This window comes from Cotesia typhae, unplaced genomic scaffold, assembly GCF_013202065.1.
Source record: "Cotesia typhae breed Kobodo isofemale line unplaced genomic scaffold, CoteBio_Ctyphae contig_119, whole genome shotgun sequence".
NCBI classification, from domain to species: domain Eukaryota; kingdom Metazoa; phylum Arthropoda; class Insecta; order Hymenoptera; family Braconidae; genus Cotesia; species Cotesia typhae.
This window is the reverse complement of record NW_027423712.1, coordinates 1,875,138-1,892,676: the sequence shown is the minus strand read 5'-3', so window position 1 is coordinate 1,892,676 and position 17,539 is coordinate 1,875,138. Positions and strand designations below refer to the sequence as shown.

The 17,539-nt window shown below is 33.1% G+C and overlaps 3 protein-coding genes across 3 annotated transcripts in view; 1 reads left to right on the top strand and 2 right to left on the bottom strand.

Moving 5' to 3' along the window:
• Positions 1-3,091, bottom strand: part of LOC141529500 (dynein beta chain, ciliary) — a 29,334-nt gene extending 26,243 nt beyond the window's left edge. The window contains exons 1-8 of the mRNA XM_074246048.1: positions 2,899-3,091; positions 2,496-2,591; positions 2,054-2,397; positions 1,238-1,394; positions 921-1,153; positions 574-863; positions 357-505; positions 21-266 (exon numbers count right to left, since the gene is read on the bottom strand). Of these exons, the coding sequence (XP_074102149.1) occupies positions 21-266; positions 357-505; positions 574-863; positions 921-1,153; positions 1,238-1,394; positions 2,054-2,397; positions 2,496-2,591; positions 2,899-2,964 (1,581 nt within the window). The 5' untranslated portion in view covers positions 2,965-3,091. The remainder of the gene's footprint in view (positions 1-20; positions 267-356; positions 506-573; positions 864-920; positions 1,154-1,237; positions 1,395-2,053; positions 2,398-2,495; positions 2,592-2,898) is intronic.
• A 267-nt stretch (positions 3,092-3,358) lies between these two features.
• Positions 3,359-16,950, bottom strand: LOC141532142 (dynein beta chain, ciliary-like). Its single transcript, XM_074250357.1, has 16 exons — positions 16,172-16,950; positions 8,037-8,135; positions 7,776-7,898; positions 7,464-7,697; positions 7,283-7,390; positions 6,645-6,864; positions 6,425-6,577; positions 6,092-6,303; positions 5,778-6,008; positions 5,512-5,715; positions 5,242-5,433; positions 4,741-4,944; positions 4,402-4,676; positions 4,217-4,335; positions 3,677-4,043; positions 3,359-3,602 (listed from the first exon to the last, which is right to left on the bottom strand). The coding sequence occupies exons 3-16, from the start codon at positions 7,896-7,898 to the stop codon at positions 3,359-3,361; spliced, it is 2,886 nt and encodes a 961-aa protein (XP_074106458.1). The 5' UTR covers positions 8,037-8,135; positions 16,172-16,950.
• Positions 9,967-15,188, top strand: Toll-7 (Toll-like receptor 7). The gene has a single exon (XM_074246061.1). It carries the CDS (start codon positions 10,427-10,429, stop codon positions 14,423-14,425), a length of 3,999 nt encoding a protein of 1,332 aa, XP_074102162.1. The 5' UTR covers positions 9,967-10,426; the 3' UTR covers positions 14,426-15,188.
• Positions 16,951-17,539: the final 589 nt, after the last annotated feature.

Genomic DNA, 17,539 nt, shown 5'->3' with positions numbered 1-17,539 from the left:
AGTTATAAAAAATAAAGTACCTCATGGTCTTCTAAAATTTCAATAGTCTCCTCACTAATTTTCAAAGTATTCAATTTAGTTCTTTCATGAACTTCTTTGTCAAATTCTAAATTAACCCAAGTATTAGTCAATTCTTTGATCATTTTTTCCATAGCCATTTCTTTGACAGCTTTATCAACCATATTTTTAACTTCCTCTTCATATTTATGGAGTTCCAATTTTAGCAAATCCTCCAGACTTGTTTTGTCGCTCATAGTAAATTTAACCTGTCAAGTATTAAGTAAAGTATTAAAGTCTTAGTGTACAATAATTCTCAACTGAGCCTAAACTATAAATAAGATTTATAATAAAATTACCCGAGTTTCCGCCATTAATTCCTGCCAGTGACGATCGCGAATCGCGGGATTCTGTAGCTCCGAGACAGCTCTCAATGATGACATCATATTTTTAACCTGAGCTTCGATGAACGTAAACAATTTCCAGCTTTTGCATTCCTTGTCCAGCACTAAAACAATTTATCAAATGATCTTGCTAGTGTATTAACTTCAAATTCAATCAAATAAAGATACTTACGTCTAAGTTCGCGGATCAATTTTTTACACTCGAGATCCATCGCCTCGACGTCTATTTTCATCCAGGTCGTAGTGTTCCACTCGTCTAAGCTACTCGTTATCACGATAACATAATCCCAGAGACATTTCAATAATCTCAGCTCCCGTCTCAGCTGGTTTATTTCCTTGTAATCTTGAACCTGCAGCTCGTGTATTGCGGCTGAAGCTCTCAGTGTTTCGAGCTCCGACTCCAGTTCATTTACTTCCCAGTTTATTTTGTCCAAATTTTCATAAACATTCTCACAATCTGGCCTGTAAATTTTCAATTATTTATTATAATTGTAAATTGTAGTGGTTTGTTGTAATTACCTAAATAATTTATTGTCAAAAAACTTTAAATAATACTGGCGTTGTTTGAAGTCGAAATAATTTAATCTCTTTTTAATGAGATCAACTTGGTGAGCCAGAAGCGGCGCTACTAATTGTTTAACTTGGGCGGCTAATTTTTTTACAGTGCCCCATGACTCGGGTAGTTCGACAAGCCACTGATGAGTTTGCTCGCTAAATTCTACTTGGTATTGTTCCAATAAATTTATTGTTTCCTGGAAATAAATTTAATTATCAAACTTTATATTTAGTTAAAAAGTAAAAAAGTTATTTTTAATTATTAAATTTCTATAACTTACTTTAATAGGATCAAACATTCCATCAATTTTATATTGTTTGTCTCTAACTTCTTTCAAGTAGTACATTGTCTTCAGTAAGCCTTCATAATCCTCTTCTAGAATCGGTTGGTTAAATCTTTCAGTTGCTTCTTGTAAGAACTCTGATAACTCCTTCAAACTTAATTTTAGAACAAATGAAAAATAATTGCTTATTTGAAATTTTTACAAAATTAAAAAAAGTAACATCATAATTTATATTATTAAGAGAATAAGCAAAATTTTGTGGCCAGCGTATTTATATGATAAAATGGGTTTTTATGGTCAAGTTTAGTATCATTTGAAAAGCCTTGACTTGAATTTGTGTCTTGTCAAGGTTTTATATCATTCTCACCAATAGTCAATTTATGATGATAAGTATTTAGGCTGCATTTGAAAATGCTTTATCTCTATTAGATACATAATTCAGAAATGACCTTGTATCTCGTGAACTATTAACATTTTAAAAGATATAAGCTTATCCGGATGTTACACTCATCGATACCTTTCATTTGAGTACCCACATCAATTTTTCATATATTTATATATATTATATATATGTATATATGAAAAATATATCAAAATGCATGTGGGTACTCAAATAAAAGCTCTTGATGAGCGTAACATCAGGATGAGCTTATATCTTTGAAAACGTTAATAGTTAAGAAAATACAGTACAATTTAACAAAATTAATTATTTAATAAAGCAAAATTTTACTTATTTATAGTTCACAAATCACGGCAGTCACATAGTGACTTCAAAGGTGCTAGTTAATTATAAATTTATAAATTACACTATACCTACTGTCAACACTATCTACAAGATAGGTCTTCAAGGTATTAGCCCACTTGCAAATAGTATTAAGCAAAGTCTGTTTGAACGATTTATTATTGATCTTAAGCCAGCGACACAAAATTTTTTCGTTCTCAATTCCGTCGCACTTATTGTACAGCTCGACAAAATAATCAATTTCTCGCTTGAAATCCGCTAGCTCGGGTTTCTTCTCTTTGATAGCCAAATTAGTCGCTGATTTATGGCTCACAAGTTCCTTTTCTTGGTGATTTAAATTTTTAGCGAAACGTAGAAAGTAATGGAGATACTCTTGCCTGTCGTCGAGCCATATCCAGCTATATACCTCGAATGTCTTTATAAAATCATACCAAATTAATACAAAGGACGAATAATTAAACACATTCGTTATAAATGTTTGATATAATACCTCAGGGCTCCTCTGAAACTTACCGTACCGTACTCTTGAGCTTGAGTTAGTGCTTCCTTAACTCGGTTACAAGTTTCTTCCAACATAAATACGATTCGTTCCTCTTCAACTAAGTCAAGCTTGTTTTAATAATATAAACAAGGAAAAATACTGTTAATTATTCAAACTATTTTTCTCTAAAGTCTTACTTAAAGCTCCAAGAATTTATCAATAGATTATTCATTATTTGTGATATTAATGCTGGAAATTTTCTACCAACATTTCTTACAACTCTCTAACTTTTAATAACTCATGAAAATTTATTATTAATAATTTGAAAAAAAAAAAAAAATAGTAAATATGTATATAAATTTGAATTAATTTTTGTTTAAAAATTAAAAATATTTATAATATAATAATAATAAATAACAATCAATAAATACTCACCCCATAATTTTCTCGGTGTTCAAATTTATCAGGATCCAAACGAGTTATCAATGTTCCCATTTTCATAATATCAAACAGCAAGCCCTCGTAAAACCCATAAAATCCCTCGGGATATTCTATCTCGACAGAAGGATGAAAACTGATATTTGGAATTTCTAAACAAAGATTCACCTCAAAAAGCGGATGTACATCAGCCTGCGGATCAGTTTCATCTAGTATATAGCAGACGCTGTAAATTTTAAAATAATGAATAAACAATGTCATCAACATACATTTTTTTTATGATAAAATTCAGGATGCAGAATTTTGTTTCATCTAAATAAAAAAATGTATTTTAATCTAAAAACGGATGTTTGAAATTGAAATCCATACTCACTCTGATGAAAGTAAAAATGAACTCTTGATTTTTTATCATGTGAGCTATAAATAAATTATAAAAAAAAAAAAAAAAGCAATATTATTACCTCGAAGAGACAGCTTGTATCAAAGCTTTGGCTACCAATTGATCAATATAACTAAGATAAGGCTTCCACTTGACTAGTCTAATTGCCTTTAGCTCAGGATCTTCTTCTTCAGTTCCATTATCCTTTGTCGAGTCTTCCGTTATCGTCATTTCATCATCTGTTACTGCATCATTAATTTCTTCATTTTCTCCTCCGACAAGGTCATTTGGCAAGCCCAAGCCCGCATTTCCGGGTAATTCACTAAAAAACAATTCTTTTATTTATTTACCAAAAAATCCTGGTCTATTTTTCTCCAACTGAAATCCCAATGATACCTAGATGACCCATTTTTCCCTCCTGAGCGTTTGTCATTATTTAATGAACCCGAATTGGACTCAAAGTCACTGGAGATGTAAGAGGATTCAGGCAGAATATTGAAGTAGAGTTTGTAATTTTCCTCCAGTACGTGGTTTATCTCTGCAGCTGCCTGCTCAATAGTGCTGTAGCGCTTGCTGAATTTATCTTTTCGGTCTCCAATCGCAATCAAATTATCAGCTTTTCTGTCCTTGCGCTCCAAAATCGGCGACATTGCCCAATCATTGATGTTAGTCATCAAATTTTTCACATTATTAACGGCCTTTATTTTTCTGTGGTACAAATTTCTTACGGGAACCAACAGCTGGCTAATAAAATCCGGCGTTTCTGTTTAAAACAATTTAATTTTGTTTTAAAGACTAGTTTTATTTATTTTTATTTTGTTCTATACTTTTTAAGGCAAAAGTTACAGGTTAATTAAAGTTTAATGTTGATAAGCTAATTCATCATAAAACTTTTAGCCGTTTCTTTGCTATTAAATAACATATATTTAAACTCACCTGATGAGTTCCAGTTGTAATTAATCTGTCCCTCATCAATCATGCCATCAATCATTTGTATTTCCTCTTGTAATAATTCAAACTCTACGTCTGAACACGAGAATCGAATTTCGTTGTACCTGAATGTAATGATAAACATTTTATTTACTTCGTTCATTAATAAAAATTTTAATTACTATAATTACCAATCGACAATCAGGTTAATATTGAAATTAGTATCGATAAAAAATTTTGTCCTTGCAAATAAATCAAAGGCTTCTTTAGGCAAATTTTCTTTCGCCAACATGATCATGTATTTAGTTTCTTTGAGAATAGCGACGAGTTCTGGGTTCAAATTAGATTTTAAAGATCGATCATTTGCAACAATAAAAAGAGGTTTAGCGAGATTTTCACTGCAAATACCCGGCACTTTTTTGCACCATTCGGCAAATATTTTTTTTTCCGTTTCCTCCAGCAGTTTCTAAAGTAATTGATACGCTTGGTTTAATAATCTAAAATCTTAATGGATATTGTGATACACTTACCTGAATTTCGTCGTGTTTATTTATAATATCCAGTCCAGATTGCGTTAGAAATATCGGATGATTAATTAATTTAATAGAGTCTATAGGATAATCAATATGCCGCTGTAATTTCATTAGCCAACAGAGTTTGCCAGCCACCGGTGGAAAATATTGATCTCTTGTACTGTTATTTTCTGTTTCTACGAAGTTGTTATCGAAAACAATCTGTTTAACGAGATAATTATCAATCTATTTAATATTAATTATGCTTAAAGATATTTCTAATTTTATAAAGCTAAATTTTGTGACAGACATTATAATCTTATACTTTATCATAATAAAATTTAATTGATTTTGTTTTTTAAGGAGAAAAATTTTATGTGAAAGTTAAAAAAAAAATTTAACTTTATATTTTAATGGGCCGCTAATTATACTCAAATTATCCTTAATAGCATTGAGATGATTGCAGTTGCAAAGTGATAAAATTAATTAAATTTTATTTAAAGAATCGAAAAGATTAACCTTAATTTCATCAAGATAATTGTGGATAAGCGCCAATAATTTTTCATAATTATGCCACAATTGAAATCGTATAATCGGTCGCTGAGATATTGGATCAATTATGTAAATTAATTTAATTATTTTCTCGATGTCATGACACTCGGCGAAAGCTTTATCAAAAATAGAACCCAATTTTTGGTCATATTCTTCCACCTAAGTTAATCAAAAATATTGCTCCATTTATATCATTGATTGTCACTATTATTATTTAATATTTGTCACAAAGCTTACCTTAGTTAAAAAAATCGTGATTTCATTTAAAAATTTATCGTCTTCAGGAAACAGTATGTCATATTCCACAGAACCCAGTTCGTTGTAACTCTTGATAAATTCATCATAAACTTGGTTTATTTTGTCAACCAATATTTTTCCCTTGAATCCACCGACTTCGAACCGTTCTAATTTAGAGTACTCGTTGGCAATCTCGAATATCCGCTGAAATAAGTTAAATATTACGATGCATTTTTAACTCAATAAATTATTGTTATTATTATTACCTGAATCTGTTTCAGCCGTTTCTCAAACTTGATTAATCGCTCTAAAACGAGCTTTTCGTGAAAAGTCCAAGGAACAACTGGTGTATTTTTAAAGTAGTGATGAATATTCGCTCCAAATTGATCGAATAAATCTCGAAAATTTACAATAGTATCGAGAACAAGTGTCAATTTAGCGAGATTATCATTAATATCAGTTTGAAATAAATTTCCTGGATCAAGGTATTTTATCGCCTGGAAACAAAATTGTTTAAAGTTGTGCCGTTATTGAATATAATATCCGCCGGGTTAATGAATGCCATAAATATTTAATAAACCTGAGTTATAAAAAGATTCACAACCGCATTGAGCAAATAGATAATATTGGTAGTCGTGCAATAATGCTTAGAATTCGCCCAGGCCAGACAAATTAAATGAAGCAGTTGTTTCAATTTCAATTTTAAATCTTCAATATCAGTTGATTCTATTTCTATAAACTGCGATTGCAGTGGTTTTAAGTGTAAATAAATATCTCGCGCTTCGACGATTGCTTTAATCAAAATATCAAATTATAAATATGGAAACATTTACTGTATCAATAATATTCAATAATATTGATTCATAAAATAGAATAATAATAACTTAAATATCTTTTATTTTAAAATACAAACCTGCGATAATATTTTTGAATAACGTTTCAAAAGATGTTAGGTATGAACTTTTCGTAAGTTCAAGTAAAAAAGCTATTTTTTTTACCCGCGGATCACACATTTGATCATAAATAGATTCCAAATTTCTCAATCTTTCTTGCCAGAATGTAACTTCTGCAGAAAATATCTATATTTATTCATTTTCATAATTATATAAAATAATTTTTAATTATTTATTTGCCTGAGCTGGGAAATAATTGATTGTCATTGTTGGACAGACGTTCGTGAGCTTCCTCCAAAATATCATTAACTTGCTTCAGCCATCTGATAACGATTTCTTCGATATTACTTTTTAACATCAAATCAATTTCCTCGTTGTTGGTTAGTCTTTCCATTTTAAATAACTTCTCATTGCCCATTGGCATCGATAGCAAAGTATGTCCTGTCATTTTGCCTTTCAACTAATAAAATGTATAATAATAATAATAATAATAATAATAATAATAATAATAGTAATGATTTTTATTTTCATTATTATCATTATTATTATGCTTATAAATATTAATGAAACTGTGAAATAAATAACTAAAGATATAAAAATCTTTTTTAATTAGTTCTGGAGAACTATTCGGAAATGTAAATAGAAAGATAAATTTTAAATGGTTAACATTATCTGTGAAATGCTGACGTAACAAAACGGAAATGAAATTGTTGAAATAGATAAGAGAAAAAGAAGCTACGATAATGTTACCAAAGTAAAATGATAAAAAAAATTTTAATGAATTTACATTTCGTTTAATTAAGACTTGCAGTTCATTTTTTTTTTAAATTTATTATTAAACTAAACATTGAGCTTTGTATTTTTGGATTTTGACTGACCTGACAAATTGAATTCTGGAAGTCATATACGTGTTTCTTGACATCTTCGGTTATTATTTCTGGCCAATTATCGCTATTTTCTGGATTTGTCAAAATCGGAACATATACCTTAAATCCAGAAATTCTATATTCTTGAATTTCAGTAAAAATTTAATACATGTTACTACCAATTTTGACTTACTTCCTGAACTAGGATCGACAATTCATCTACAGGTTTGGGTGACATGTCTCCAGGAATAAGAAATTCTCTGTAATTGGTATCTGTAATAATAACCGGCTGTCGCTTTACAAAGTAAGACAATTTGTTTCTGACATTAGATTGAATTCCCAAAGCTGGAACGATTGCACCGCTGGACGATACATTTATCGTCAGTATGTACTCCTCAGGAGAGCCAAAAAAATTAATAATAACATTCTGTAACCATACAATTTTAGTCAGTACTTCTTCATGATTATAAGTAACAAGTTTTAGTTTTTTACTTAAATTTATTACCTTTAAATCTTCAGTTGCCAGCATTTTGGCCCATTTATCAGGTTTTATTTTGCTGGATCTCAGCAAATATTGATAAATAAATTCAACCCGCGGATCATCATTTTTATCTTCTTTTTCCTCCATCTGAATTTTTCATAAATATTTATCTTTAATAAAGCGAATTAAACTATCTTATTTGGGTAATGATATTTCCTCAAAACGTCAATATTGACGATGGAAAAAAATGACTATCGATTACTGAAGAACAGAACTCTTCCTTACCTTCGGCAGTGTAAGTTTTAGTTCGAAAGCAAAGAGACAGAGGGGACGGGTAGTATCGATTTGGAGAAACAAAGCCGACGCTTTTTTAGTCGGGCTATGCTACAGAAAATTAGGAATTTAATTTCATTAATATAATAGTAATGAGCACTTGTTTCATACATGATCATAATTATAACCGATAATAAAATAGAAAGTCTGCTCTGAACAACAAATTTATGTGATATTGAATTTTTAATTTCATCAGAATAGATAATCACTGAATTATTCCCTGACAGCTCAGTGTGAGTAAATAATTTATTGAAAATCGATACTCAATATGAATTAAATTTTTTAATAAAAAATAACCAAATGCATTGCTCCCTGTTTTACGATTACAGTTATTAAAAATTTTATAACCCTCCAAAAATTTAATCCATTAATTTTTTTGTTCTGTAGAAGAATTTTATTTTTTTCCAAGTATCAAACAATCTAAAATATCCATAAAAAATTTTTATACTTTGTAATATTCAGATTGATGCCCGGAAATATGGAAGAAAATTACAATTTTTCACGGTGTAACTCTCTTTAATTTTCCGTAACAATGTAGAGATTTCTCTCAGAAAATGTCCAAGTCATCATTCTGCTAAGCCCTTCGAGCTCAATGCATAAATGTAATATAAAATCTGACCAAAGATATCCGGGCGTAAATATAAATTTCAATTAAAGCTTCCAAGCGACAATAAATATTCATCGTTCACGGTTGATAGTAAAAAAACAACAAATTAATTAAACATAATTGAGAAGAGAATCAATTATTCAAATATGTAAATGACAACATACTCGAGTAACTTGATTTTAAAATAAGTGTATTATATTTATATATTATAATAAAGAATATGTAAATGTTCGGGATTAATTATGTATAATTAATTAATAGAAAACGATTTATAAAATATCTTATAAATATTACCATCTTAGAATTTAAATTAATATCGAGTATTTTTAATACACTATATGGCCGAGTAATTAATTACATTATATCCACGACCCCGGGAGTTACTTTCATTATCATCCAGCCATGAAATAATAATAAATTCGTTTGATCAATACCTTTGCTTTTCATTTTAATTCGCGAAATTCAATCCTGCTTAAAAAGCAAACTTTTAATTGGAGACGCTACGGCATGCATTCATACATTTTATATATATATCTATATATATATTTTATATAGTCGTCAAAAAGTTTACATATACTTGAATTTATATAAAACCCCAAACGCGAGTCCAAATGCATACGTACATACAAATATAATGATAACAATAAGCTTAAGCTAAGCTTAAAATGGGTTTATGGATTTATCGGGTGAAAAAAGGACATCAGAGTAAATTTATAGGGATTTATATATTATAAATATAATAATATACGTTCGACGAAATAAAAATATCGATGAAAATACATTGGAATATAAAGATTCAGTAAAACTCCCATGAAACTGTCACCGGTGGGCTTGTACTACCAATTTCTCTTTTTAATTTTTTGTGCGTCGCTTACCTGCCAGAGGGGTGACGGCTGGGGCACGCAAGGGGCTAGGGAACACATAGAAACTATTGTCCTTTTTTAAGGCCAGCCATGAGTAGAGGAATAGGCAGAGAAATAGGTGAACAGTTATGGTACGTCACAGCTCATAGCAATTCACAATGTATACAGTAGTAGTGTAGTGGTGTAGGGATCATACATAGAAGGTAAAATATACAAGTATACAGGGGTTGATTTCCCTCCACCTCCTCGGCTACTAGAAATTTGGTCCTTTCTGTTGAGGAAAGGGCGCTCCGGCCGTCCGGTGGCGCAGTCTCGTGAGCATCTCTCGAATCTTTGAGCGTTTTGGTGGGGAAGAGTTCCCCTGAAATGCCACCGTCCTCTTGATCAACTCAACCAGTCGAAGAACCGTCGAGTCAGTGCGAGTTGAGCGTGCGGGTGGAACGTACGTGTTTGTTCTCGGTCCGTGTACTCTATTATTAATAAATAGTTAATGTAACAAGTACTGTATACTCGTGAAAAAAAAAAGACTTAAACTATTGCTAGCAACCGCTTCTATTATGCTGTTGTCGAGGGTAGTTGCATTTTATTATTTATTAAACGTGAAAATAAGTTATCTATTTTATTCGTATTAGCGCGGATAAATTTAAACTGAAGTGTATTCGGATTTCGGATACAGTGACATAAAATCTATATAAAATTATTAAGTATTTTAAGTATTGAGTGATTAAAAGTGGATATTTAACTGGAGAACAAGGTGGACTGAAAAATGGAAAAGTGTACTTTTATGTGATAAAAAGTGTTGGTCAAGCAATATTTAAATATTGCCGGGGATTTATGTTAAATCGGATAATAAAGGGGTTTATTTGAGTATAATGGCTCGGAGATGCAGCTGGATGCCGAGGATGTACGTAATGATAGTGAGTTTGTTGTGGTTGGTGGCAACCTCGACGCTAGAGGGTGTTTTGGGATCATGTCACTGGTCCTCCGACGGCAATGACACGAGATCCGCGGTTTGCAATGTAAGGACTCTGGATCCATCGGGAGTTGCCGCTTTGTTTCCGCCTCTAGAGGGTGCCTTCAAATTGCGTCTCGATTGCAGTAATGTCCATCACTTTGAGAGCATAATTACGGGGGAAAGTTGGCACCGGTTGAGCGGACTTCACGAGCTTATTATTGATAGCTGTAAGATATTACGTATTCCTGAAGCGGCGTTTCAACCGTTAAACGAACTTAAGCGGTTGACTCTGAGGACATTGAACGTCGAATGGAGCGCTGGCCGTACCTTGGAACTGGTGCCAGAAGCCTTGGCTGGACTCAGGGAACTTCAGGCACTTGAAATAGTCGATAGCAATCTTAGGGTACTCCCACGGAATGTATTGTGCGGGCTCAACAATCTCCAAATACTCAATTTGACCGGTAATCAATTCCGTGAAATCAGTGAGGTTGGACTGGCTGACGTACGTGCCAATCGTGCCAATTGTCACGCAGATATACGCGCTCTCGATCTCTCGCATAACGAGATCAGGAATCTACCTGAGGACAGCCCGCTGTCCGGGCTCAGACAATTGCAAGAACTGTACTTGCAGCATAATTCTATCGGGGAAATTGCCAGTGACGCACTCACGGGACTCACCAGCTTACGTGTATTCAATGTCAGCTACAATTCACTTGATACACTGCCGGAAGCGCTATTTGCCAGCACCAGAGACCTTAGAGAGATCCATCTGGAGCACAATGAGTTACGGAATTTGCCTCGCGGTACATTCACCCGACTCGAGCAGCTTTTGGTGCTAAACTTGGCCGACAATCGTCTTGGCAGTGACACCGTTGACGAAATGACATTCTTAGGATTGATAAGACTTATTATTCTTGATCTTTCGTTTAATTCATTAACGCGAATTGACGCTAAGATGTTCAAAGATTTATTTTTTCTTCAAATCCTAGATCTCCACAATAATTCTATCTCGCATATCGAGAGCAATGCATTCCTGCCACTTTACAACTTGCATACTCTCGAATTATCTGACAACAATTTACACACTTTGGGACCACAGCTTCTCAACGGATTGTTTGTGTTAAATCGTTTAACGTTATCGGGAAACCAGATAAAATCTATGGACCCGTTGGCGTTTCGCAACTGCTCTGATTTAAAGGAACTTGATTTGAGTGGGAATCAACTGACAGCGATACCAGAAGCCTTGCGTGATTTAACTTTTTTGAAGACACTTGATCTTGGTGAAAATAAAATAACTGATTTTCACAACGGATCGTTCAAAAATTTAAATCAACTCACGGGATTACGGCTGATTGGAAATGAAATTGGTAATTTATCACGTGGTATGCTGTGGGATCTACCGAATTTGCAGATATTGAATTTGGCGAGAAACAAAGTCCAGCATGTTGAACGTGACGCGTTTGAGCGTAATACCCGTTTGGAAGCAATCCGTCTCGATGGAAATTTCCTCTCAGACATTAACGGAATATTTGCGAGCATCGCAAGTTTGTTGCTACTTAATTTGTCGGAAAATCATATCGAGTGGTTTGATTACGCGTTTATACCTCGGAATCTTAAGTGGTTGGACATTCACGGTAATTTTATCGAGCGATTGGATAATTACTATCAAATACGTGACTTAAAAGTTCGGACTTTGGATGCGAGTCATAATCGTATTACCGATTTAATGCCTCTATCTGTGCCTGATAGTGTCGAATTATTGTTCATAAACAATAATTACATTACAAATGTACAAGCAAATACGTTTACAGACAAAGTTAATTTAACGCGAGTGGATATGTATGCCAATATGATTGAAACAATGGAATTGGCAGCATTGAGATTGACACCAGTACCAGAGGGTAAATTTCTCCCGGAGTTCTATATCGGTGGTAATCCCTTCAATTGCAACTGTTCTATGGACTGGCTGCCGGGTATCAATAACATGAGTGCGCTTCGACAGCATCCGCGGGTTATGGATTTAGACAATGCAATGTGTCGCATATCGGGCCCTCGTGGTACAGCAATAGTTCCAGCATCTATCGCTAAACCCGAGCAATTTTTATGTCGTTACGAAGCTCACTGTTTTGCGCTCTGTCACTGTTGTGATTTCGACGCCTGTGATTGTGAAATGACATGTCCATCTGACTGCAAGTGTTATCACGACCAAACTTGGAATACCAATGTCGTCGACTGTTCCGGACTTGGTACCCAGGACATACCCCGGCGTATTCCAATGGACGCTACTGAGGTCTACCTTGACGGCAATGATTTCCGCGAGTTGCAAAATCACGTGTTCATTGGACGCAAAAACATGCGCGTATTGTATGTTAATGCCAGTGGTATTGAGTCAATCCAGAACCGCACCTTCAACGGGCTTAACAACCTCCAGATTCTTCACCTCGAGGACAATAAAATTCACGAGCTCAAAGGCTTCGAGTTCGAGCACCTCTCTCACCTGCGTGAGCTTTACCTGCAAAATAACTTGATAGGCTTCATAGGTAACCTCACCCTGCTCCCACTAAGATCACTGGAAATTCTCCGGCTGAACGGAAACCGTCTTGTCACCTTTCCGGTCTGGCAAGTGACTCTCAACACCCGTCTAGTGGATCTATCCCTCGGAGGGAATCCGTGGTCATGTCGGTGTAAATTTCTGCAAGAATTATCATCGTGGGTCTCGGACAATGCCCATAAAGTTATCGACGCAAGTGACGTTTGGTGTTACAACAACGATGCTAGACCGGCATACCGACGTCGTCTCAATGTTAACGAGACAGCCTGCTCGGATTACTACGCACAAGGTGGTGTCATCGAGAGTATCATGGTGTCCGATTACCTTCCAATGGTCGCAGCTACGCTGTCAGCAGTCCTGTTGTTGCTGGTGATAACCGTTCTGGCGTTCATATTCCGCGAGCCAGTTCGCACGTGGGCTTACTCTCGTTACGGTGTAAGGTTCTGGGCAAAATCTACGCAATCTGAAGACAAAGAACGGCTCTATGATGGGTACTTCTGCTACAGCCCCAAAGACGAGGACTTTGTTTTGCACTCTTTGGCAGTCGAATTGGAGCATGGTCCAAGTGGTCTTCGGCTGTGTCTTCATCATCGAGACCTTCCTTGCCTCCGGGCTGCTGCGCCCGTGGTCTTGGAGGCTGCAGAAGCCTCCAAACGGGTGATTATCGTCCTGACGAGGAACTTCTTGCAGACCGAATGGTCGCGTTTTGAGTTTCGTGCAGCAGTACACGAAGCCCTGAGGGGACGACCTAGTCAATTAGTGGTTGTCCAGGCCGGGCCGGTCGCACCAGAGGCGGAAGCTGATCCCGAATTAAGGCCGTATCTCAGAACAGCTACCACGCTCAGGTGGGGCGAAAAACGGTTCTGGGAAAGACTGAGGTTCGCTATGCCACCTGGCGATGCGCTCAGACACAAATCATCCTCTCTATACAGGAGAAATGTCAACACTTACACTCTGGAGGGCCGTCCAGAGAAAGAAACCTCCACTCTGAGAGTTCACGGGCACATTCCCGGTCACCATCATCACCATCCACTGTTCAAGGACGCGCCGGAACTTCTTCAAGCACCACCGGCTTATTCAACTGCCGCGACTCTCGGGCAAAGTAATCAGCAGAGGCTCGGTGAAAGTGTCGGCAGTAGCGTAAACAGAGACAGCTCAATGAGCGGATCCACCACTGCTAATCCCAGTCCCAGGCTGACCATGAACCGGGCTTACCAGGAAGGACCTGTCGATGCGATAAACGAGAGCAGAAGACCTCTTTCTGAACATATTTATTCTTCAATTGACTCTGATTACTCGACACTTGAGCGAAATGCCTGGCGACAACAGCAACATCCGCCTCCTGGACAAGCCTATCTTGTGTAATTTTATGAAAAAGGTTTTTCTAAAAACTTTTACAAGACACACGACGACGTCTAGTCAAAGGGTGCATTGTCTTTGGTTCTCCCAGACGTCAGAGACACTGATAATAATGGGCAATTCCGTAATAAAAAAGTTTCATCAAGAGTAATAATAAAGATTAATATATTTATACGAGTGTTGCAGTGTTCTGAAGATTTGAAATAATAATAATAATTGTGTTCCCTGTAATACTTTCTTCCGCTGTGTAGATCTTTTGTGATATATATCTTAATTAATATGGTTTCTTTTTTTCTATTTTTATTATTTAAAATTTAGTGAATACGGACAATATGTTTGTTTAAGTAAAACAAAGTGTGCTGACAAAAGTAAAAAGAAAAAATCAACAACTTTATTTCATTCATCGGTGGAATAAAATGTGATTCATATAATATATTAAATTCTTCAGCTTTGTTTGAAAAAACTACTGACTCATCCTTTTCTTTAGTTTATTATTTTTCTGTTATCTTGATATAATCTTGCGATAAATTTGTGACGTTTGGGAGCGATTATATTTTTAACGAGTTCGCACAAACGTTTTGATTGTTCAAACAGAGAATGTACACTCGAAAAAAACATTTTATTGTTCTTTAATACAATTATTTAATATTCTTTCCATCATCATTATTATTATTATTAATATTATAATTATTATTATTCTTATTATTATTATTATTATTAATATAACTATTATTATTGTTAAATATTGATACTGATATTATTATTATAATGATTGCCGGTAAATAGCTGAATCAAAAGTATTTAAAGATTTGCTGAGAGAACAACAAACGTAATGCAATTTTAGTTATTGACTGACGAGTTCTCACAACAACATTATTGTTTTTTTGTTTATTTAATTTTTTTTATTAATATAACATTCTCATTAACGTACTGATTAATTAAAGTTTTTTTTTATTGTTTTGACAATAGTATTCTGCCCGTCCTTGAACAAAAAACAAATAAACAAATAAACAAAATAATTAATGAATAATTGATGAAATAAATAAACTAGGATTGTGTTGTAAATTTACCGATGGCCTACCTCGCCACAGACTTAAATTAACTTAAATAATTATTTACTTAATTAATAAATTATGCTTAATTAAATGGTCACGCGTATACGGATTTAGCGACTCGATTCGATTCCATAACGTGGCACCGCTGTAAATATTCACTATAACATATGTTATATATATAAATAAATAAATATGAATATAAATATAAATATAAATATAAAAATGTGTATAAAAATAAAATTTGTTTTGAGAAAAAGGTAACATTAAAAAAAAAATAAAATAATAAAATAAAAAAGAAGTTAGTGTGCTGGAAATATGAGAGTTAAATTAGCTAGGCAATGTTTTTGTAATTTTATATGACTGACAGAGTAAAGAGTAAGAGAGATTAAAAAAAAAACGTTGTTGTATGATATGTAAATATGTATGTAATTATGCCTGATGTAAGATATACTCGCCATAAAGAATTATTGCATAATAAATGTACATCCGGAGAATAAGTTTAAACAAATTAAAATATAAATAAATAAATATAAATATAAATAATAATAATAATATTATTATAAATAAAATATAAGCCTCATACTTTTGTACGACGTACGTACATTTGCCCTTAAAAGAATAAATAAAAATAAAAATACACATTGTACATTTGCTATAATTCGATTATTTAAATCATGTGAATAAATTTATAACTTACGTTATCGTTTCAATTAAACACGCATTTTATTTATATTATCTTTGTTAAAAGTCAAACCCCTTTCCTGTCCTTTGTTATATAATTTAAATATAAATTAATACACGTAGTGTATTTTAAAATTTAATAAAAAGTTTATAAATTAATTTGAATTGTTCGAGAAAGAATAATTGAAATTATGCTTCAATATAACATCTCTCATTCATTGTACTCGTGTAACAGTAGAATATCATATTTTCACACTGACTAATTGGACACTGAGCGAGTACGAAGAGAGGTAAGTTATATATTAAATTATCCTCGGATTTATTCGTAATTAATAAGTGACTTCGATTTTAAATGCGATAATTTAAATAATAGTTGGTCTAGTTTGATATAGTACATTGAATTTAACTTGATAATTATTCGTGAGAATAATCATTAAAAAATAAAGGTTATTAATTAATTTATAATTTTTTAATAAATTTAATTATTGATTGGGGACGGTTAATTATCTGACTTGGATATAAATTAATATTATAACTAATTAATAGCGGGGTTTTATTGCTCTTCAGATCTCACTGGCCTTTCAAATAGTACTCTCAAAACCGAATAATAGCGTTCAATTGTAGTACAGTACTACACCGCCGAATTGTTCTCACTACCGATTCAAGGAGGAACTAATTTTACATTGGCAACGCATTCTCAGCATTTACTCTCATTGTACAACCGTTCGCATTCCGGCATCTTTGGAATTTAACAATTGTCAATTTAATCCCTTTTACATTTAGTTTATTATTATACTTTGCTATATCTGTCTTTACCTGAATTGCTAAAATTTTTTCAAACAATTTATTGTTCTGCATTCAAAGAATTTTTCAATTTTTTTTTTTTTAATTCAAGTATTAATTTAAATTATTGAAAATGTTTTTTTGTTCGAATGAATAACTGTTGTTTTTTTTTTTTTTTAACAAAAAACTAAAATGTGAATATTGCAAAAATTCAATTTCCAGAATTCAAAAAGCTTTTTCATTGTTATTAATAGCTCTTCATTGAATTTTTTTTTAATCGACAATAAAAAAATCTTGTATTGGAAACATTACATTGTTTCAATAAATAGATCGAATTTAATAAGTAAACTAAAATAAAAAATAAAATTCTAACTAACTCAATATTACTCGAGTTAAATTTTTTTATTGATGTTATTCTCATCAAGCAATTGAAAAAAATTTAATCGTCCAAACAAACAAATCCAATAAAATTTATCAAATAGGTTGATTGTTTAAAAAAAAATGTATTTAAATTAAACATTTAATTTGTAATATTTTCGCGATGAGAACTAAAAGGGAGTAATAAAATTTTTGTCAGCGCAGAATAAGCAGGAGGATATAA

Bases quoted from the DNA above. Each gene is read 5' to 3' on its own strand.
- LOC141532142 (XM_074250357.1), bottom strand. From the start codon at position 7,898: ATGGAGGAAAAAGAAGATAAAAATGATGATCCGCGGGTTGAATTTATT. The intron at 6,865-7,282 runs GTCAGTCAAAAT...ACATTTTATTAG, and splicing joins TCCAGAATTCAATTTGTCAG to TTGAAAGGCAAAATGACAGG. The intron at 4,945-5,241 runs GTTAATCTTTTC...CTCGTTAAACAG, and splicing joins ATTATCTTGATGAAATTAAG to ATTGTTTTCGATAACAACTT.
- Toll-7 (XM_074246061.1), top strand. From the start codon at position 10,427: ATGGCTCGGAGATGCAGCTGGATGCCGAGGATGTACGTAATGATAGTG.